General features: G+C 43.2%; 3 protein-coding genes across 3 annotated transcripts; 2 read left to right on the top strand and 1 right to left on the bottom strand. All coding sequences in view use genetic code 11, as the record gives it.

The window, feature by feature from the left end:
• Positions 1-2,245: 2,245 nt before the first annotated feature.
• Positions 2,246-14,355, top strand: EGR_01579 (hypothetical protein; the record flags this gene model as incomplete). The annotated part of the gene is made up of 21 exons (XM_024490828.1): positions 2,246-2,347; positions 2,378-2,578; positions 3,066-3,327; positions 3,395-3,716; positions 3,966-4,116; positions 4,426-4,877; positions 4,943-5,123; positions 5,746-5,934; positions 6,682-7,050; positions 7,164-7,320; positions 7,690-7,787; positions 7,863-8,708; positions 9,337-9,883; positions 10,617-10,726; positions 10,955-12,349; positions 12,539-12,710; positions 12,954-13,055; positions 13,405-13,482; positions 13,728-13,794; positions 14,081-14,195; positions 14,272-14,355. 21 exons carry the CDS (start codon positions 2,246-2,248, stop codon positions 14,353-14,355), a joined length of 6,000 nt encoding a protein of 1,999 aa, XP_024354693.1.
• Positions 14,356-15,225: 870 nt separating this feature from the next.
• On the top strand, positions 15,226-16,901 carry EGR_01580 (Uracil-DNA glycosylase; the record flags this gene model as incomplete). Its single annotated transcript, XM_024490829.1, has 3 exons — positions 15,226-15,576; positions 16,161-16,511; positions 16,698-16,901. The coding sequence occupies 3 exons, from the start codon at positions 15,226-15,228 to the stop codon at positions 16,899-16,901; spliced, it is 906 nt and encodes a 301-aa protein (XP_024354694.1).
• A 3,611-nt stretch (positions 16,902-20,512) lies between these two features.
• EGR_01581 (DNA-directed RNA polymerase II subunit RPB7) lies at positions 20,513-21,330 on the bottom strand (the record flags this gene model as incomplete). Its single annotated transcript, XM_024490830.1, has 5 exons — positions 20,513-20,557; positions 20,623-20,694; positions 20,827-20,949; positions 20,979-21,189; positions 21,221-21,330. The coding sequence occupies 5 exons, from the start codon at positions 21,328-21,330 to the stop codon at positions 20,513-20,515; spliced, it is 561 nt and encodes a 186-aa protein (XP_024354695.1).
• Between the last annotated feature and the right edge of the window lie 430 nt (positions 21,331-21,760).

Genomic DNA, 21,760 nt, shown 5'->3' on the forward strand with positions numbered 1-21,760 from the left:
CATGATAGTTACGAATTGATAAGAATTAAAAACGCTATTATTAGGCCATGAAGGCATGCAGAGTTGAAATTTTAACAGTTTATCCTCTGGAAGGCATAAATATATTACTAAATTTTTTTAGGCCATTATACCAAACTTTGCATTATTGCCGAAAATATTACTGCCTCTCATTAAAGTAATTTTAAAAATTACTTTGCTTTTGTTTAAAATCACTCCATATATGGGTCAAAAAACACTTAAATAAATTTTTTCCGCCATTGATGCGACAAAGATGGCCCCTATTTACACCTACATGTTTTTACTTTCGTCAGACTCGCTCTGCTCCTCATATTTTGCAAAGACAATTGTTTGTGTGAACATGCCTTTCCAAATCCAAATTCCCGAAAAATCCCCTCAATGTAACGCCATGTGTTACGAGGGATGAAGCAATTTCATGTGGCGTCCCGAGACTCCCTGAAGAAGAAAGAAGACACAATACTCGGGCAGAATATATTCAGCGCAGAGAAGGTGTCTGGGTATTGGCATGGCCCAAAAGGCCAGCCCACCCAGTGAGGTACAAGGGGGCTAATTCAAAGTACAAAAGTGGCGCCTCACCAATGCCGAGGGATAAACCACTATCGTATTACTTTCATTATATTCTTGCTCTTTTTTAATCCTAAAATGTTTTGAAAAAAATTTGGTGTCGAACGAGGCTCGTGAATCCTCTCTTTCTGTTTCTTGTACTATTCACACAACCAAATTGGCTTGATTTCGACGTGTTTATTGGGGCAACTGAATGGGGAATACTAGTACTGGGTTTAGCAGAGTGAGGATCCTCAACCGCTCCCAGACTTGCGAGAGGTTAATTCTGCCCTGGGATTCAAGTCGTATTCCCGCCTCCTCCCCGAAAGTAACATTAAAGCAATATAAGTATTGCAATGGCCCATTTAAAGATTTTTTATGGTCCAAAGATATTGCTTAATCCAATTTTACTTGGGGCTGTGGGACTATTTCTATGATCCCAGCTGCAAAAATACCCCATTTTGAACACTACCAATTGAGATAAATGTCATCTGCTGATCCACACGTGGTTTCCAGATATGGTGCACCATGCAAGGCGAGATGATTTCGTCGAGCACCCTTTAAATGACGCCCAAATCCCGGCAGACTGTTATGGTGACGTTATTTGTATGAATGTTGTTAAAACCCAATTTTCTGCAATGCACAATTCTGGGCTCTCCTATATAACTCTCCACGGCTTTAATTATCTGCATTAAATGCCAACATGTATAATAACTTTTAAACTTTTCTGATTAAACAAAATGTTTGCGAATTTAGTTGCGGTATGCCTACTGTTGTCGCCACAGCAGCGCACTGAAGCTTTTAAAAAGTTCATATTAGCTATGCTGTAGCGTTCAGAGACTTCCCTTAAGTCAAAAGAAGACCAATACTCGGGCAGAATATAAATTCAGCGCAGAGAAGGTGTCTTGGCTAATGGAATGGCCTGAAGGCCAGCATACCAAGCTAGGTACAAGAAGGCTAATTCAGAGTACAGAAAAGTGGCGCCTCACCAATACCGATGGATAAACCATCATTGTATTACAATGCGAAAGAGGCAGATGGGGTATTAGTGATGTACAGCTGGGATAGAAAGCTACAGGTTTAGAGACATTTATGGTCCCCAAAGCCGCAACTACTCACATTTCTGCAAAAGAACCCCGTATTGCAACGTACCGAACAGTCGGGCGGTTACAAGCGGGGACGAAATACCACTGCATAAAAGTAATACAGCCTACGGGTACTGAAAAGCCCAGATTTTTGCTGTAGAGAAGAGGCTTCAGCAGCAGAGTCAAAGCAACAAGGTAATCTAGCACAGAAATCGCATGTGCCATAAACGTAGTATATTCTAACATACATTAATAAATGGGAATAATTAACAAGGGACGATGCATCATTGCACCTCAGGTCGTATCTTAAAACCAAAAGCTACTTTATCAAAGTTCATTTACCCTTACCACTTTTCCCAAAAAACTCCTCCACCCTTATTTTACTGATTTTTCCTAATGCATCATTTTTTGAAATAAAAAAATAGCCCTTATTTCTGTTCTGGTATTTAAATGTCGATCACGCAAGAATAATTTTGTAATTGCTTTTTAAACTTAACTAATTAATATTATCTGAATTCTTTATTAATTGTTCCTTGATATTGCAAATCATTTGCACTGCCGCGGCGCTTCATTCGAAAGTGTCAACACAAGACTGTCAGATGGTCGGTGGCGCGACTCCTCTATATTACCCAAATTCCTGTGAAATCAACCACATAAAAGCCTCAGAGATCCTAAAAAGACGCCAAATTAGGATCGTTCAGGTTCGCCGGTCCATTTTATTAACTTAGCAGGTTCGTCGTTTGTCGAAGATCCATTCCGCAGTAGCTAGAAACATGTATCAGAGAAAGAAATTGGAGCATCTAGATTGTGAAAATCGACGTCTACAGAGACAGCAGATGCTTGAAGACTTTGCATTACTCCAAAGTAAACAAAGTGCACTTAATAACATTATGGATAGCTTTGGATATGGCCACAGGATTGCCTCTTCTTGGGTAATTGATGGACTTGATTGTATTAAATACGAATTATCCTTAAATTTGGTTGCACAAGTGTGGATCTGCTTTTGCACTTCCTAATACATGACTAGTTGGTACTGTGGTAGTACCTCCTGGCACTCACTAATCCTTAATTTGTTTACAATTAACGGATATTGATCAGTATTCATTTGCATACACTCAGTTATTTGTCATTTTAATGACAAAAATTAGCTAGGCTTTCTACTTGTCTTTTAGTAAATACTGACTTTTTTGAATGTATTTTCCCGTCCACTAAAGAGGAAGTCGGTTTATACTATCGGTATTTTTTCCGCAATATTTCAAAAATGGCACTCCGACATTCCTTTTGTTGAGGTTAATTTTGTTCTACATCTTATGTACTGTGACGAATCGCATGGGGATTATTATCGAGGGCACAATGTTAAAATTGGATTTTTTCGGTCGCATTACTGCTGTGTGTGTACAACTGCTTTAACGGATTTAGAAGGATCCAATGATTGAGGAGCAGAAACGACTCTCTACCATGAGGGTCGTTGCGAAAAAGCGTTTTGATGAGGCGTATACGGACTTGTTGGTGACTCGGGCACGGTCATTACGAGAGGCAGAGATGCGGCATCACTTCCGTGAGACCGCCCGAGCGGCCGAGCAAGCAAGAGCGGCGGCCGTCGCGGCCCTCCCACCGCCTTCATGTGACCCTCTTGACCCTCATCTTAATCCGAATGGTGATGCCTGCACCCGTTGCTTAAGTGAGCTCATGCAAAATACTATTTGTCTAGTTGGGAGTATCTTCACAGGTAGGTATTTATCGTTTAGGTGAGGTCCACAAGGAGTGCCACTTGGTAGTGGATGCGAACCGGGTGCCACTGGGGTCTGGAAACTGGGGAAGAGAAAGGGCAAAGAAATCAGAGAAGAGAAGTGGATTGCTGGGCGGGGGAGTGATGGCTGGGGAGGCCCAGTGCGGATTGAATGTTTGCCACTTAGACTCGAGCTGTGCGACTGGAGCTGCGAATGACGATGCATTCACCACCGCAGCAGCCGAGAACGCCCGCGCCGATCTCGCCCACCGACGCACTCTCCGTCTTGCCACCGAGGCTGCGCTCAAGTCGCGTATCCGAGCACAACTTGCTCTCAAACGGTGTGCTCACGCATCTTACTCCCTCTTAGCATTCCATGTGTCTACTTATATGCCTTACTAGGCTATAGTGATAGCTTAAAATCTAGGAAGGGTTATTTAATACTACTGTATTCTGTCAAGTTCAGTAGGTTGACCTGTGGTTTGGCAACCATTTTGGTCTGTAGTGATATGCATATTGCCAGGAATTATACAATTTAAATGAAATAACTCGACTCACCTTCACTAGTAGAGACTTTTTCACAACTCCAGAACCCATGCAATGCAGGAGTATGAGCTGTTGACGCAACATCCGGACCCTGTTCCTGTAGGCGGATTGAGGATTGATCAAAGCATTCATATCCACGATGGATCATCATTCGTGGAGCGGCCACTACCAAGCTCATCTGATGAAAAACCTATAGTACGTCCGTTTTACCAAATAAACTCCCCTTACCGCCTTTTAAGCCAATCACTGTGTTTTCATTGCGGATTGATTGTATTAGTAGCTCTATTGTGCCTCAAATTCGCCTTTATAGGGTTTTCTCTCCAGATGGTTCACTTGTATTTATGTCAACCCTCAATCGTTTAGTTTGCAAAAATATCGGGGAATGTTTAACGTTGCATCGGAATTCATGACACTGCCCCGCGAATGTTTCTGTATTATAACCACTCTTTTCTAGCATAGTTATTATACACGTATTTACTGGATTTATTTCTGGAATACGTGCAGCCAGATACCCAATGCACTACCCTTATGCATCCGAGCCCAGACCTCTCGGGCCTGGGACCTGGTGAGCGCGCCGGTTTGCCACCCCTGGCACTCTCTCCCCGCCAGAGCCTCATCGCCCAGCCTCTTCTTTCGCCGCACCCCGCCTCTGATAGCTCACAGACACTGATCTTTCGCAAAAGGTCTCTCATTCTTCCCCTCTCTATCGCGACTATCCGTCCCAATCCCCACACTTTAATGGCAAAGATTTTCTGCCCTAGTGACTCTTCGGAGGCGACAGGCCTGGACTCGACAGGAACAAATGCACTGAATGCGTTTAAACCTCTGGAAGTTCATTTCAACGTCAACAAAGTTCCAGATTTAGAATCTTACTGCGTCTCCGGAGTAAATAATATTCTATCATCTACCGAATTGAGTGAAATTACTTCGTTTGACCGCATAAAGATGCAACTGGAGTACGCGTCTCCTTTTCGTAAATTGGCGCCTATTTGCATCTAATGAAATGATTCTTTATTTGCAGCTCCGAAGTCGAAAATATAGATAAGGCGATACGGGAGTTGCGCGAAACGTTTAATAAGAGCATTCTTTCTAGGCGGTCAGCACAGGGTATTGAAGTGAATTTAACGCGAATCAGTCCACCATCCACTTCTTCCGATTCGGTGACAATTCATCCGCAGTCTCCTTTGGAGGTCATCGACGTGGTAATGCATCTCTGAAACGTCTAACTTAAGTTTTTTTTAAATTTTTGCGGTCAACTGACATGTTTTGCTATTAGCACACAATTGCTCAATTCTCTACCATTTAGATATGCGGCAGTGGGTTGCGCCAACTCAAATGTAATTTGCCTGCTTTGAAATGTTACATCATTTAGTCAATTTTACTTTTAGTCTCTATTGAGTTACTTCCATGGAATGTCATATTGATGAGTTAGGGAAATTTTAAGACCTGGCATTCCCAAGACTGAAGGCAACTTGTTGTTCCTAGGTGCTACTGGTAAATAACTAATCGTAAAATCGTTGACCCATTTAAAACTACATACCATTATCCCATTTCTGGTGCCTCACGCGTGTTTTTGAGTGCTTGGTTTGTGATATTTCGCAATGTTATGTTTCTTTTTTAATTCGGATGCACATCCGGTCGTCTTTTTTCCCAAATTTCACTCAATGTATAGAGCGTGGCATCATCTAACGTTTGCTTGCAAACGTTTGTTTAGTAGTCGTTTGTAGGTCCGGTTTATTGCAGGGATATCAATGTTATTTATCTCGATTGGCTTCTTTCACCTAATGCGAAATAGTGGGAGTCCTCTTTTCATTTAAAATTAAGCAACCTGGGACGACGACGATGACGGGAGTGACACAAGATAGAACACTATACCGCACTGAGAACCGGCCCTCTGGTTTCATCGACGGCAGGATTGGTACGGATATGAGAGGAACAAAGTGTCAGATGATTTGTAACAATTTTGATGCATTGAAGGAAAGCGTCGAAAGTGGACATTATACTTCACATATGGTATGTTTCATTAAACTTCGATATGCGTCTGGTTTGAGTTTGAGGAGTTAAAACAGCTATAGCATTTATTCGTGACCGCAAATGTCCGTGCATTCTGTCCCATGCATTGGGTTGTAATGTGTGCTTGCTTTTGAAAGTTACATCAGAAGCACTCAGGGATAGGAAGGCGATATGACTTCTTCCTCATCCTACGTATTCCCTTAACATGCCACTTCTTCAGATGATGACGGTCACCTTTTCTTGGCAATACATAATCGCATGCAAAATAGAATGGACAGGTGGGAAGCAAATGGGAGATAGGAGCGGAGGTGACTGGGACCAGGTTTTTCTGGCTTTTAGCGATGAAGAGTTTCATCAGCGTGGAATGCGCAACAGGCTTGTCTCGTTGAGGACGGCCTTTAGAATGATTATGGCTTGTAGAGATGCTTATTTTAACGAATGTTGCAAGAGGCTCTGGGGGCGTTTAACTGCTATTATCAAAAAAATAATGCGCGAACTTAGTTTATAACAGCTAGACTTCCCATGTGCAGCATCGTAATGCTCTTTGTGTTGAATATCAATATCACATGCTACAGCCTCCCAGCGAGTGTTTAAATACCCTATGTAAACGTTTATTTTTATTTACAATTTTGTATTGTAAATACGATACTTGCTGCCTTTGCATAAACCATTCAAGTTTAAGCAATCAGTGTATTCTGCTCTATATATTGAGTTCAAGTAAACTTATTTTTGGGCGTTTCAACAAAGCTGTCACTTGTGGATGTGCGATCGAACGAAAAGGGTAAAGAGAAGCAGTCACCGAGTCCTACGGCGCCAATAATTATTTCCCCTTCTCCCGTTCCTCTTCTAATCACGGAAACAGGCGCGTTTACGTTAGCAAAGTCGGGCACTGGGGCTAAGCCTTTCGCTGTAGTGGAGTCACTGCGAAGGCGTGCACGGGAGTTGATTTTGCGGCAAACGGAATGCATCCGTGCCAGTAATGCGGAAAACCATGCCTCTGCCTGTGAAACGCCTGGGCAACTACCCCATTGCTTCATCAGTTTGGCTCATGGGGATGATGCAGATCTCCAAAGTCTCTCATTACCGGCTAAAACCCCAATCTTCAGTCCTGTAAAGGTATGTCATGTGTAACGCTTCGCTGCCTCCTACTTAGGCAGGTTTTTACTCTCGATGGTCATTCGCTCTCAGCTTTCACATAATTTGGATGATGCCACTTCGCTTACATTGAGCACTCCTCCATTAAACTCCTGCCGTTCCTGGGCGCAGCCGATGATGAGTCCCGCCTCCGACTTATTCCCAAGTCTGCAAAGGCTCTCTCCCCTAAGTCAAATATTGCTATCGACGCCAAGCAGCTACGCCATGCCGTCCTCCTCTACCTCCACGCCCGTCGCCGCGGCCGATCAGACTACCATCTCGTCTAAAATCAGCCTCACTGGCGCCTGCCTATTAGGTCGTTCATTTTGTGGTGATGTTATGTTCACTAAACATGATCTCAGTTTTTTGACGGTACCGTTTCCATTTGTGTATATTTAAGGCATTATCAGGCTTGTTTTGCAGTAGAACTGGTGACATTCCATTTTTACACACCACTCCGGCATTAGCGCCGAATTTAGTTTTAGTTCAATAAGTTTGTCGAAAGTGCTGTATTTTCTGGCATTAGTCTAAGATAGGAAGCTTTATAGTGGAATAGCCTGGTTTTAAATAACAGGTCATGTAATGAACATTCCCATCGTAGGTTAATTTTCATTATGTTAGCTTTTAAGGAAGCAGGAGATGATGACGTGGATTTGTTTACGGGGACAATTGGGGATTTCGTGGTAAGGAAGAAGGAACTTCTTCGACATTATCTCAAGGTTTGTTAGAAAAACTAAACGAAAGATATCTATGTAAGTAGACTGATTTTATCTGTTTTTCCGTCTCATTTCTAGCAATTGTTAGAAACCTACCGCATGAAGTCTGAGATTTCGACATTGCACTGCAGTGGGACTTATTTATCACCAACATCTACCTCACAAATCCGCCTGATTAACAACGTTGTCTCCAAATCTACTGATCGAATATCACCTGTTTGTCCTAATCAGTATAATAACAATTTCAAGCCTCGGAATACACTCCCTTCCGATGAGACCTTAGGTCCCAACCCCCCCAAACCTTTGGAAAGAGATGTTTTTAGTCGTCAAAGCCCCCCATGCTCTGACTCTGACTTATTGCAGGGGTGTTTCAAACGCCGCTTTTGTGAACAAAATGAGATTTTGAAGCCTATTAACCATTCCGTACATAGCTCCGCCTCCACTCCCCATGCGAAAGAACATTCTGTCAGTCACTTGAATAGAAATGACTCAGGAGATGCTTTGTCATCTACTTTTTTCCCACGTTTTGTCACCTCTTCAAGTTCTGCCTTAGAAATATCGTGCGATAGCTCCTCTGGTCGTCCATTAAATCAATTCAGTGTACTTTCCTGTCAAACCCTACCGATCTCTTTAACGAGTACTGACACAGAAAAAAACTTCAAGTCATCGGCTTCAATGAGGCAGAAATTCACCATCACTGAATCGGCCTCAGGCACACTTGGGACACATCGTCAAAGCTCGCCTGTGAATCATCTTCCTAGTCAGTCTGGATTCATTCGTCTCCAAGCTCCAGAAGCTGCAAAGGAATATATTGTTTATGACAGTTCACCATTGCATCAAGAGGGCAAGACTGACTCCATAAAAACATATTTGGGTGCTGATTTACTACAAGTTCCAGTACAGAACCAGTTAGCCAACAAAACTGTAAGTACTTGACAACGTTGATTTTTTATTTGATAGGGAAGGGGAGTATTTTAGTAACTGTAGTATTTGTCTGATCATCAGTTTTTATATAGAAGGCCTGTTCATCTTTCAAGCTTTTAAAGTGTAGGAACCAAGTACTTACTGTTAATTGATATCGTAATGCATTTGCTACTCTCATGTGTGCCAATTTTTTGTAACTAAATTGTTAGTTGTATTTTTGATGCCAAAGTAATGTCATCGTAATGCTTTCTTAAAATGAGTGGCCTAAAAACCTATTCAACTATGCTTTGCACATTTTTTATGTCGATATTACACAAAGTGTTTCTATAACAGTTTTTGTACCAGTCCTTGATACAACAAAACATCTAAAGATGATTACTTTGCTTCCCCACTTAAGGTTGTTAGAAGTGAATTAATTTCAGGCGCACCTTCTCAACCCCGGAGCAATGAATCAGCCGTCTTTTCATGTGCGTCTCGAGCACTTTCAACGAATTTGCTCAACTTTCCTACTTTTTCAACTGCCCCAGACGCTACCTGTGAAACAACCAGTTCAAATCCTTTCTTGAAACCGACACCAATCCACCTTACTTCCTCACCATCGTCGGCACAAAATTGTATCTGGTTTCAGAGAATAAAATACAGCCTTCAATCCATCGCCACCGGCTTAGAAGATAAGATGAACTCCCAGATAATTTCCAACGCCTCGATACCGACAGACAGTACTCCAAATTCTTCCAGCCGTCCTTCGAACCAATTTAGTTGTTTGTCATCTCAATCGCCTTGTTTTCCGGCTGAAGTACCTTTTGTTTCGGAACTAGAGGCTTCACAGGAGCCCATTCCGTATAAGCCAGTAGCTCCGTCTGTAACGTCAGGTGGAAGTGCGACTACTACTTTGCATGCCCTCCGAAGTGGTCTCTCCATTGGCTCTGGAAACGAGTTCAAAGAATCGCATGTACAACCGTCGGGTGACGTCTCAGTCGGAACGCTGAATATTGTGAAGGGTGAACGACATACTTCCGCTAGCACGCTTGCTCGTCTTCGCGGCGACGTCATGGCAGACGAGTCCTCTTCCCCCCTCTCCAGTGATCTCTCTTCTATCATAACTACCAACAACAACGCTTCACCCCTTCGTCAGTCGAATGATCTAATGAATGGGGAGAAAGAGCCACCACCAGGTACTTTGTTAAATAGTCATAGTTTGCCCATGAGGCCACCTTTCAAGATTAGGATGCTGCTGCATCCCCCTAAGTCACCCTCAGTTGATCTGGACACATGCAGTTCGGCCAGACTCCAGTTAGAACGAGTTTCACGCGGAGTTGGCACAAGTTCTGTGTCGACTCTCATGCGTTTACAATCAGAGTCTATTCTGCCAACGCCAATCTCTGACACTAATAGGAAATCAACTCTCTTGGCTAGATTTGAATTGACTAATCCATCAAAATCGCTTCCAGTTGTTAATCGATGTGATGACATAGAGCTGATCGGAAGTGACAGTACTATGAGTGCTCATCCTCTCGAAAATCCAACCTTCTACTCATTGACAACATACTGCAATGCTGGTGGGGGCCGTATCACACCGTCGTACAACGCTAACGCCGTAAGTTTTGCAGTGAATCCACAAATTAACTCCTAAACTTCATCTTACCGGAGTGATTCCATGTCAGTTGTCCGAGTCGACAGACAAAAAATGTGGGACTAGGTCGAGAAACCAATCAACTGAAACGTACTGTGAAACCTGTGCCTCCATCGATATGAGTTCGTCTCCTTCCGTATCACTCCACTCCTTTTTGGACAACGAAGCCTGCGTGGAGTCATCCGCGGAGCAGAATCGAAACGGGGAGGGAATTTTTCACGTAGGGAGGACGTTCACCGTCCAAACCCACTTCTTTAATGCCCCCTCTCCCTCAGGGGGTGTCATTCATCAGACTCGTCGTTTCTCCTATTCTCCTCTGGTCCCAAGTGAAACTCCTCTCATTTCCATTAGACTTGAACCTCCTTCAACGAACAATGTTCTCGAGGTAGTTAGCTACTCATGCGCTGGAATCCTCTGACTTTATGCTAAATTAGTATAGCCTGTCCCATTTATTTACTTTCACTTTTTCACTAAACAGGTAACTATATTGTAAAATAGGTTTATTCGTATCACTACCTAAGAAGTTTAACTTTTAGAATAATGAGTTTGATAGCATGTTTAAGTTTGATTCTCGATTGTACAATGGTAGACCGCACTTGGTTGAATGTTGTAGGAGTCGGAGACAGTAGTACAGACACTACTATCGGCAGATCAAAAGGAAGAGCACGATGTCGCCGCAGCATCTGCTTTTGCAATGCTACCTGCTGTGAAGGTAGACACGAGAAAATCAGCTTTCAGTGGGTTGATTAGTTCCGAAGAAAGAAGTAATATTGTATCTTCCAGAATATCAGTCGGTTCTAAATCGATTGATGTAAAGGCGTCTAGTATGATGTCGGACACTGTGAAAGTGGGCAGCATGAAGTCAGCTGCCCCAGAGGCGGATACTAGGGGGGCAAACAATGCAAAAGCAATCGTCTTGGAATCAGTTGACGCAAAAGTCGGCAGCAAGGAGGTTGGTAACGCGGAAACAACTAGTGCTAAGTCAGTCGGTGCAAATACGGTTTCTGGAGATGCGGTTGGGAGGAAAGCAAGCGAAGCAAAGGTTATCCTCCAGAAACTGGCCGATGAAAGACCAATTGCAATGAAGCCAGCTATCATGGGACCGGAGGGTGTGGAAGCCAATGGCGGGGGCGCAGGCGCTATAGCATTGGTCAGTGGGAAAACAGCCGATGCGAGAGGAGCTGATGCAAAACCAATAGGTGTAAAGATAACTGATGAGGCACCCACTTATGTGAAATACGTTGGTTTAAAATCACTCGGCGGGGAAGTATTTGTTATGCCTTCAGCTGGTGCAACGACTGCACCTGCCATTGAATTAACCAGTACAAAGAAGGCGAATGCGAAGGTAGCCACAGGAGAGTCTTTCATTCCGAAAAGTAGTGCCACGAAGTCAGCTTCTGTACTATCAGTTGGCGTTAGATCGGGTTTTGTGGAATCACCTTCTGCTGAGGCAAGCGGCACGGAAGCAAAACATTCGGGGCCGACTAGTGTGAAACTGTTTATAGCCAAATCAATCAACAGGGAGTCACTGGCTGCTGTTTCAGTCACTGCGACGAATGTTGGTGAAAAGGGACTTCTCACTGAATCTATCACTGCCAACGTAAAGAGTGCTTCTATTGCAAATTTGACTGATTTGGAAGCAGCTGAGATGCAAGCATTCAGCATAAAGGCGTCTGCTCTTGAAACGTCTGATCAAAATGGAATTCCTTTTGAACCTGCTGCCGCAAGAATAAGCGTTGCGAAATCAAATTCACCTGAGCCCTATATGACAGAGTTAGCAAGACCGAAAGTGAGCGGTCCTAGTTTACTTGCTGCGGATTCAGGCAGCACGAGATTAGCCAGTGCGGAAACAACAGATATTGAGCAAAATCTTGACTCTCCACTCTCACATCAGCCAGACGGGACTGTCATTTACGCCGTGGCTACTCCCCGTGATCTCCCCGCCTACCTAACTGCCGACACTGCTGCTACCATAGCCAGAATGCGGAAGGTGCAGGAGGAATTAGAGGTAAGTTAGCTAGATTTAGTTGTCATTTCTCATCCGTAATACTACTGCCAGATTGATGGCTGGTCCGTTGTCGATTTTGGCACTAGATCCCTCTACCTTAATTTTAATTAATCCTTTTAGTGCTCGCAATACCGTGTTTTAGTTATTTATTCCTATCTCTCCACCTGATGCTAAGAATTTCTTTGTTAGCGAAAAGGATCTAATTCACTTCCAAATCCGAGAACAAGACTCCTGGCGGGTCTACAGGAGGAATTATCCGTACCTCCTGATGATCTATCCTCGACACGAAGCTTTATTCGTAAGGAGTCGTCAATCACCTTCCAAGTAACGCTTCCCTCTCTTACTCGCGATCAGAGTGAACGTAATGGCTCGTCTCTACCTCAAGAGACTAGTTATCCTCGGAATCCCGTCAAGTGCGCATTCACTTTTCCGATTCCTATCATTCAGTTTCCAGTTTTGCGTTAAGTACGGCTTTCGGGCTTTACTCACTCCATTTTACACAACCTTGGATAAGCTTATGCCACTTTATACAATCGGAAAGTAACAGGTATTCCGGTGAAAGCTAACAAGGTTCTATTTATGTTTTTCGTTCTTTATTCAACAGGCAAAGAAGCTAGATTTATTGAAATGCTGAACGAGCTGAATGTTAGCTTATTCAAAAATGGCAGAAGATACTGCAGTGCGACTATGGTTAAAATTTATTCTGGTAAATACTTAGCTTTTTATCTGAAATTTTCACTCTAGTTTCGCGACATTTGGTGTATGTCTGGGATTACGTTTATTAACGTTATCATGAAACAACCCAATGTCACCAATAAGTGCAACCTGCATTCAAACTCGAATGATGGATGCACTTGTTGTTCCTACTTTCTAGAACTAACTCTCCAAACAGCTGAATGTTCACTGCCTTGCATTGCTTTTATCAGTAAATTGACGTGCGCCACCTGAGAAACAAACATGCATTTAGTTTTCTCGATTTTGTAACTTATGAATTTGAATAACAGAAATTTGCGGAAATAACGCATGCGATGTTTAGTTGTATGCTGCGTTTTTAGAAGCTCCGCGGTTATTGGTCAGAGAAAAGGGACTGAACCTTCGGGATCGAGATCACCTGCCACTGCTGCAAGCAGACGGTTAGTCGAAGCATAGCATTGAAAATTAAGTACGCTCCACATTTGAAGACGAGTCAATGCCTTAAAAAATCACAGAAACAACATGTACGCAAAAGTAGGCTATGATCGATTATTTCCTGTTTATATCAACTCCGCAATCCACTCTACCATTAGAAAGATTGGTGCATTTGCCACGAACCCGTCAGATTAAGCCTGCTCATGGGCGTTTTCATGTTTTTTGCTGCGCATTGGGAACCATGTTTCAGGGCGAAGACTTCACTTTCCACGAGAAAGCGAAAGTGCAGCTCGCGGCCCCGCAAACGCTCGGAGTAGGTGTTTTCAACTTGTCTTTTTCTTTTAGTGATTTTAAGTCGAAACGGAAGTCGGATTTGCAAGTTAATGCTACATAGTTTTCGGTCCCAGCCGTCTCTTTTCCATATTATTAGTAATGAAGTCAAGGTCTCGCTTTTATAGATGTTTATGGCACGAATGGCATGCCTCTGTCACTTATTTGTAAAAGCAAATCAAACTTATAGTGTTTTCTAAACTACATTATATGTTTCACCAAATCCGGTGCTTTTCTGCAAACAAAATCATAACTGTCTTGTTATTTTATCAGACCCGCCGTGAGTGGTGAAATATTATCAGCCAATTTTCCGTTCGGGCGTTTTTATCTGCGGAAACCGGGTTCGAAGCAGTGTAGTGACAGCAAGGGGACCTCTCATCAAAACTTCGTGAGTATTGACCAGTGCGGTCTACACTGTTGACATTTGTGGCGTACATTATTTATCTGCCCCTTGCTTACTTCAGGCAAACCCCATTGTCCATAAGAAATCCTCGAGGCAACGCACCAAAAAGCCTTCACGAGTAAACCCCCCACCTCGCAGCACCTGACCGCCTCATCCTGCCCTTGTTCACGCCTCTACCAAAAGTGTTGAATCAGAGCCCGTGTGTCTTTGCGAGTTTGATCAATTTGGCAAATGTCTCCTGCTCTCTGTCTGACTTTAGCCTCAGTTAGGCGTTCCCTTTTCTCAAATACGAAATGATAGAACGTTGCTTCTCATATTGATCACGGGTTCGTCTCAGGAATCGTTTTGGTTCACGCAAGTGATTTGCGTTTCGTTTTAATAAATCCAATTTTGTTCTACTTCTCTGACGACATTCTAATTTGAAATGTGGTTTGCTTTGGTATAACTCGGTTGGTTGGCTGGTGGACTCGAACACGGGCTGGGGCTTTTAAGGCTGACTTGGTGCAGGTCGCCCTAGCGGTCGGTTTGCTCTAAAGTATTTGTGAAGGCTGTGGAGTTGTCGACGCTTGAAGGTGTGCCCATCTACTGCTTTGTCAGCGTGGATGAGAGCCGCGCAGGTTTTTACGCGTATCGCAGACATGATAAATAATGGAAGGTAGGGAAGCTAAACAATACGATCTCAGCGACGACGAGGACAACTCAAAGCATTCTTTAACATGATATTTAGATATTTTAGGGAAAAAAGTTCAGACGTGACCTTAGAAATATTTTGATTTTATTGCATATACTGAACTGAACATAAATTGTTGACATTGTGACTCTGCCGAACGGACGAACCAACCCTAATTTCGCTAAATATTGCGACCTATTAATTGTTACTTTCCGAAATTATGAGTATATTAAAATTACCTATTCAGTTATTTCGATCTGATGAAACAAATACAAAACCTTAAATGGCGGGAGCTCCCCCACGAAAGGGTAGTTGTTTTAGTTAGCGCTTCAGTGATCGGTGGGGATGTCTGCTCAGCAAAGTATTCTAAAATTCTTAAGGAGATCATCGCCAGAATTTGGCCCAAAGAGCAAGGTGCAACGAACCGAGTGCGACTCATCAGTGGCAAAAGCCTCAAGTGACAAAGAAATTGTTAACATATCCCCCGATGATGCAAGTAGCCGGTCTCAGATTAACCGCAGCGTTGCGGAACTTAAGCTCAAACTGCCGAACGCTGTTAAAACCTTGATTCGAAATATGGATTCAGAGTGGTGCTTCTATTTGGCAAGCGTAATCAGAAGTGATTCCTTTACAAAATTGGCAAACTTCATAGAACAGGAACGAGCCAAGACCACTATCTATCCCCCACAAGAGGAGGTGAGTTCTATGTATTTTAAGTTTGCTATAAACTATCTTTAAAATGTCCTCCGTGGATGAGACACTTTGGAGTCTCATCTGTTTTAGCTAGTTATCTGTATCTATGTATGATTGTCCTTGCATAACGATGCAAAGGAAGTTGGATTTTAACATTTTTGGCTGCTAGGAATATGAACTGCTGTTTACCCCATGCTCTATATTCACCACTGTCTTTTTTGAATTTGAGTTTGACTTAGGCATTGGTGGCAATATATCGACCTGTTCACTTTTTTGTGGTTGTTATTCGATAACGTTTTCTAATTCACAGTTTTCGACCATAACTGTCTTTGTGATGATGTGATAAATCGGACTTTGTTTAATGTCCGCACATTTATTTATTGGTAGAATTGGACATTTTTTTCTTTAAAGCATTGTATGAGAAGAGATAAAACCACTTTTTTCCTTTTATGGCACACATAGCTTGTTTTCTAACTCTCCACAACCTATTTTCATGCCTATAAAGACCAAGTATATACCCATAATTAACACTTTTATAACATAGAACAGGCTTATTTATGTATGACTTTTCACCATGAATTTCATAGGTCTTTACGTGGAGCAAGTTGACACCGCCGAGGAGGGTGCGGGTGGTTATATTAGGCCAGGATCCCTACCATGGTCCGCGACAGGCGCACGGATTGGCCTTTTCGGTGAGGCAGCCGCAGCGCCCTCCACCGAGCCTGCTTAACATGTACAGGGAGATTGCTTCTGACTGCGACACCGTGCCCGAGGGCTGGCCGCCCTGTCACGGGGACCTTACTCGCTGGGCGGAGCAGGGCGTCCTCCTACTAAACGCTGTCCTCACCGTCCGCGCTTCTCAGCCGAACTCGCATAAGGACCAGGGTTGGGAGAAACTTACTGGGGCTGTCATTAACTACATCAACCTCCACTGCTCAGTAGGTACACAACTTGTAAATCTGCTTCCGTTGTAACTGTTCATAATTCTCATAAGCTTGAGATTGGAGGTTGTTATCGGGGTAGTTGCATTTTACTTGGACAAGAGTTGATGGCTTCTGTTTGTTTCTTTTTTATCCCATTATTTAATGACATCCCATCATCTAGCTTAACTTTTTCATCAAAAGCATGTCGTATTTCTGCTGTGGGGAGCGAATGCGCAAGCTCAAGGCGCGGGCATCGATAGGAAGAGACATCTGGTCTTGCATGCCCCCCATCCCTCTCCCTTTTCTGCTAACCGCGGTTTCTTCGGCTGCAAGCACTTCAGCAAAGCGAACGCCTACCTCAAGGAGCATCATCTGGAGCCGATTAAGTGGACAGATCTTTCATGATCGCATTGTTCCATCAGATTCAGGCGTTTACCGGGTATTTTTTTGTAATTACTAGATAACGTTTTAATTAACCTGCCTATGTTGGTATAAACTTTTCTGCATCGTTTATCTGACTTGTCTCGGTCATTACTAGTTTCAATCATGGATAATCAGCAACAGATTTATAATAGGAGTTGAAACAGTACCCGATTCGCTCTGTTCGCATCCTGGTCGGTTCGCTGGCGAACGTGTTTTTTCGGTTGGTCGCCTTACCATTTGGGTCAGACTCATCTTGGTGGTATAGCAGTGATCTCTACTTGAGTAGGCTTGCACATATTGACATGTCTCTCGCTTGTCTGCCATCACCACTAATGCACCCAGAACCCTCAACTTTAGCTGCTGGTTAGTTCACAGACAAGTGATCTAGAGTTACCCGATAAATAATACTCACTGGGCTATTTCTGTTTTTCAAGTACAACACGTAGGAAAGCCGATAAGCAGTTATCGGTGACTTTACGCCGTTTGGGTTCTTGCGGTTCGTGTTAAGAATTACTCCGCGGAATTGCTCAACGTTGGGCTCTCACTGCTTGTCAGCGCTTGTTTTGTGGACTGTTATGTCATGCTGCAACACCTTTAGTACTAGGTAACTAAGACACAATGGCAGTGGTTGGAGCAGTAATGAATTGCATCGTAAAATGTCAAAATGAAGTACTTAAAATTTGTCAGTTCGAGGACACTTCCTTGATGGTTAGAGTAGGGTGAGGTTTGCACTTGTTTACGGGAACGAGGTATTACGCCTTAGAAACCGGCACTTGTTCACATCTATCACCTGCTTAGTTGAGGCTTTAAAGGTAGAAAAGGGGTTGTATGCTTACAAGCCTCAGCCACGGTGAATTCGGGATCCTGGATGGGGACGTGGTCTGTTAGAAGTCCGTACAACATTGGACTAGATACAGAAAATTACTACACAGATGGGGGTGGCTAAACATGTACAAGGGTTCATACTGTTGTGCGGAGTGGGTCTATATCTGTGAAAGGTGGAGGGATTCTGAGTGGGTTCGAGGGTATCTTTCAGATACCATCACCGTAGTCTCCACTTGAGTGCCGGGTAAGGGGCGAAGAACCTGGTCTGCTGGAATATTGGATAATGGCCAAGTGGTAGAACGCTTATTTGGCTAGCTTAGGCTTCCCCGGGGTAGTACCCTCTTCTTCCTGGGATGAGAGGCTAGCGAAAACCATATGACGTGTGACGTCGTGGTTCCGTGCAAAGGAGGAGGCCCGTCAGGCTATTGTATAGTAAAGCCAGTGGAAGGACCATCAAATAGGCCAGATCAGCCGCCGCTAGTTAACAGTTTAGTAGCAATCTTGTTAAGTTTCCGTGAGCATACGATGTTAACCAAGCTAAAATGTGGAATGAGGCCAAGACTACTGACGGGTGTTGAACATAAGCAACTATGCACATGAAAGAAAGGTGTACCATAAATCAAGGCCAAAAGCATGAAGCTAGTGACCATAGGTGTATGCGGGTGTTAGTGGCCACTTGGATGCAATATGTTGTAGGTGTGTGTTGTGATATATAGGCCAGCGTGAGAGAATGCTAGCCATGGCACCATTGGTACTTCGACCACTGGTGGCTGCAATTTTGCTTAACATTAAGACCTTGTAATCCTCCTTCTAATCTCTCAGTTCTTACTGACAACAATAATAATGCTTCTCAAATAATGTCTTTTTAGCGTCCCGAGACTTCCCTGAAGATGAAAGAAGACACAATGCTCGGGCAGAATACATGTTCAGCGCAGAGGAGGTGTTTGGGCTATTGGCATTGCCCAAAGACCAGCCCGCCCAGCAAGGTACAAGTAGGCTAATTCAAAGTACAAAAGTGGTGCGTCACCAATACTGAGGGATAAATCACCATCGTATTACATCTTATTACATCCATAAGAGTGTTTCTAAGAAGTGTATTCAAAAATGATAAAAATCAGCCTTTTCTAAGAAATTATATTATTAATTTTACGATTTTGCTTTTAAATGCCTTCAATACAACCAATCAACTTTACCCATGACAACTATTACTCTTAAATGATGCTAACACTGCTACCTCGACTGCCTGCAATTTATTAAGGTCAACCTTTGCTACGTATGCCATCTCGGTGCTGGTTTACCTTATGGTGCCGTTGTTCTGCCAGTAATATCAATCTAAATCCGAGTGCTTCAAAATTCGCCAACTACTTCTCTTAAAAAGATCTGCTGCACTTTTGCGCTTCTTCCCTGTGGTCTTTACCATTTTTTCACATCTTGTGACGACTTTTCTTACCCAGCTCTTAGACACTTATGGAGCAATTTGACAGACTGCTAGAGGAGCAGCAGAAAGCTATCGAAAAAACTGATGATAAAATAAGAAAACTTGGGGCATACACTAACGAGTACATGCAACTGAAAACAAGGCTTGAGGACCTATCGAAGTGCTTTTCAAAGAGAGTTATTATTCCATTCTCGCCCAGGGCTCTCGTTTCCGCTCGCTTGATACACACGAACGAAGTTCTCGTCTACTTGGGCGGCAATGCTGGGCACTTTTGCGAGGCATCAACTTTCCAATCCTTATCCATTATCGATAAGAGAATCGGGCGCATCCAGCAGGAAATTCTAGAACTTCAGGAACAGAAACGACTTCTAACTGATAGAGTATCCTACACCCAAAGATTGGTCAAAGGCGAACAGCCGCAGAGTGTCTCAAGCGAAGGTGACGGAGGCGGTGAATTTGAGATACGCGAAGAGTTCGATCCAGAAAGGGAAAAGGAGTGGCAAGCCAAACACAAGAAGCGTATCCAAGTGGAGAGGATGCGGGAACGTACAAGCATCCACACTAGCCCCCCTTCTCTTCCAGAAATAATAGCTCAAGATGAACTGCCTTCGGATGACACATCCCCGGTTTCTCCCGACATCGCTATCTACAGCTCCAGTAACACAGCGCTTCCGGTAGACCCTGACATCAAGGACTGGCATAGGGCGTCCCCAGCCGATGTAGTTGCCTTTGTCCAGCGTGAGTGCCGTGGAGCGGAAACCACAAATATTCCCAAACCGGACTGTCCATATCGGCTGCTCACAAAACGCCAGTCTCATGGCAAATCTGGTGCTGAGGTTAAATCAGCATCACAGCCGCCAAAATATTCCATTGAACCTTTTTCTCGAATTGTTGAGAAAGGGCGCGCTTCCATTGGGGATGCTGACCCTGCCGCAGTAAGTGATGGCCCCGTTTCACGATTTCGAGCACGAAGGAATAAGATCTTGTGACTAGTCTTTATGTCAAGATGAACCCTCCGACCTTTGTACTGAAAAAGCCCATTCTCTAGAGCGGCTCCGCGGTGTTCTTTGCTCCCGATTCAAAACTGGTGCTTGGCCATAAGGAAATGGTTCAAATTAAAGCATGACTGCTTCATTCCCACTATAAGGGTTACCAAATCGTATGAAAACTGACTCAGAAAATCAAATGGAACGCTTTATAAAGTTTGCAAATATGTACAAATGACTGCGTATTCGGTTTCTCATGCGCAAGGACTTAAATGTGGAAAAAGTACTGATGAGTAACGCAGAGATAGCACAGCGGAAATAACGATAAAATGGCAGAAGTAATGTTACAACGTGCCTAGGTAGTCGTCCATCAGCGTGCCAACAGCAAACTACAAAAAATGGAGGCGGTTGATCCACTCATTTCCAATTACTAGTCCAACTAAAAGTTACTTACGATGGCGCTAGCATCAACGCGCAAGCCAATTATTCTCAGTCGGATTCGATCCTCCATCTGGACGATATGGGTCTAGATATTAGTCAAAAGTAGAAGAGGTAAGCTCTCGATTCAGGCAATGGATGGTTAATATACAAAAAGCGCTCAAATTTAACTTGTGTGATTAACTGCTGCTCTACAAATGTACATTCACATAAGTCCCACAAAGTCAGTGAGCAAGATAAAATCGCAAAAGGAGTCAAGCTTGACCTCCTCCTCTTCGTCGTCCTCATTCGCATTTTCATTCGTTGGCTCGGCACCTTCGAACTTGATGTTTTGAGGGATGGACTGCAAAATAATGCGCTAATTCACCTTACATATTTGGATATAAATATGCTCAGCGGACCAGCCTCTGCAAAAACGCCAACTTTATTAATTTGAGTAACAACTGCATCAATGACTTCTCCTTTAAAAGGTCGGAATACAATGGCTCGGTACACTATGTGGTACTGGACAAATCCTCGACCAGGAAGGAGCATCCCAGCTCCAATATGGTCAATGTTTGTTACTGCAACAATAAATCCATATCTGTGATTCAAATTTCTAATAATATCCTTACTTGCCAGAACATGTGCCTTCAATATCCGAAAAAAGCTTCGCCTTTACTGTCTCAATTAGGTTTGGACCAAAGTATTTGGGATGCAATAAAATCTCATGTTCTAACTGCATCTACAAAACTGAGATTCTTAAGCGGTTATTACATGATAGAACATGTTGCAGGGCCTAAGAGCTAGATGAGAAAAAGAATGACGAAAACGGCCAAAGTAGCAATGGACGGGGAGGTTAAGGAACCAATGATGGTGGAAGCAGGCAATCCAGCAAAAGTAGCGGGTGGGTAGTCACCGCATAGGATTGTCGTAAATAGATTGCATTCGATAAACCAAATCAACAAAATTCCCTTATAAGTGTTTTCTTCCCAAAAGTTCCTTAAATAATAATTTTTAAACTAGACTTGAGGACTAAAAAAATTTGCAAACAATAACATCCAAAAAAATATTTTCTCATCCACCCTAATGCTTCGTGCATTTAAGATTACCGAAGTGGATAAAGTCGAACTTGCAACCGATTAAATATAATAAAAAAGTGTTTTTGGTGATAT

This window comes from Echinococcus granulosus, assembly GCF_000524195.1.
Source record: "Echinococcus granulosus chromosome Unknown EG_S00006, whole genome shotgun sequence".
Taxonomy (NCBI): domain Eukaryota; kingdom Metazoa; phylum Platyhelminthes; class Cestoda; order Cyclophyllidea; family Taeniidae; genus Echinococcus; species Echinococcus granulosus.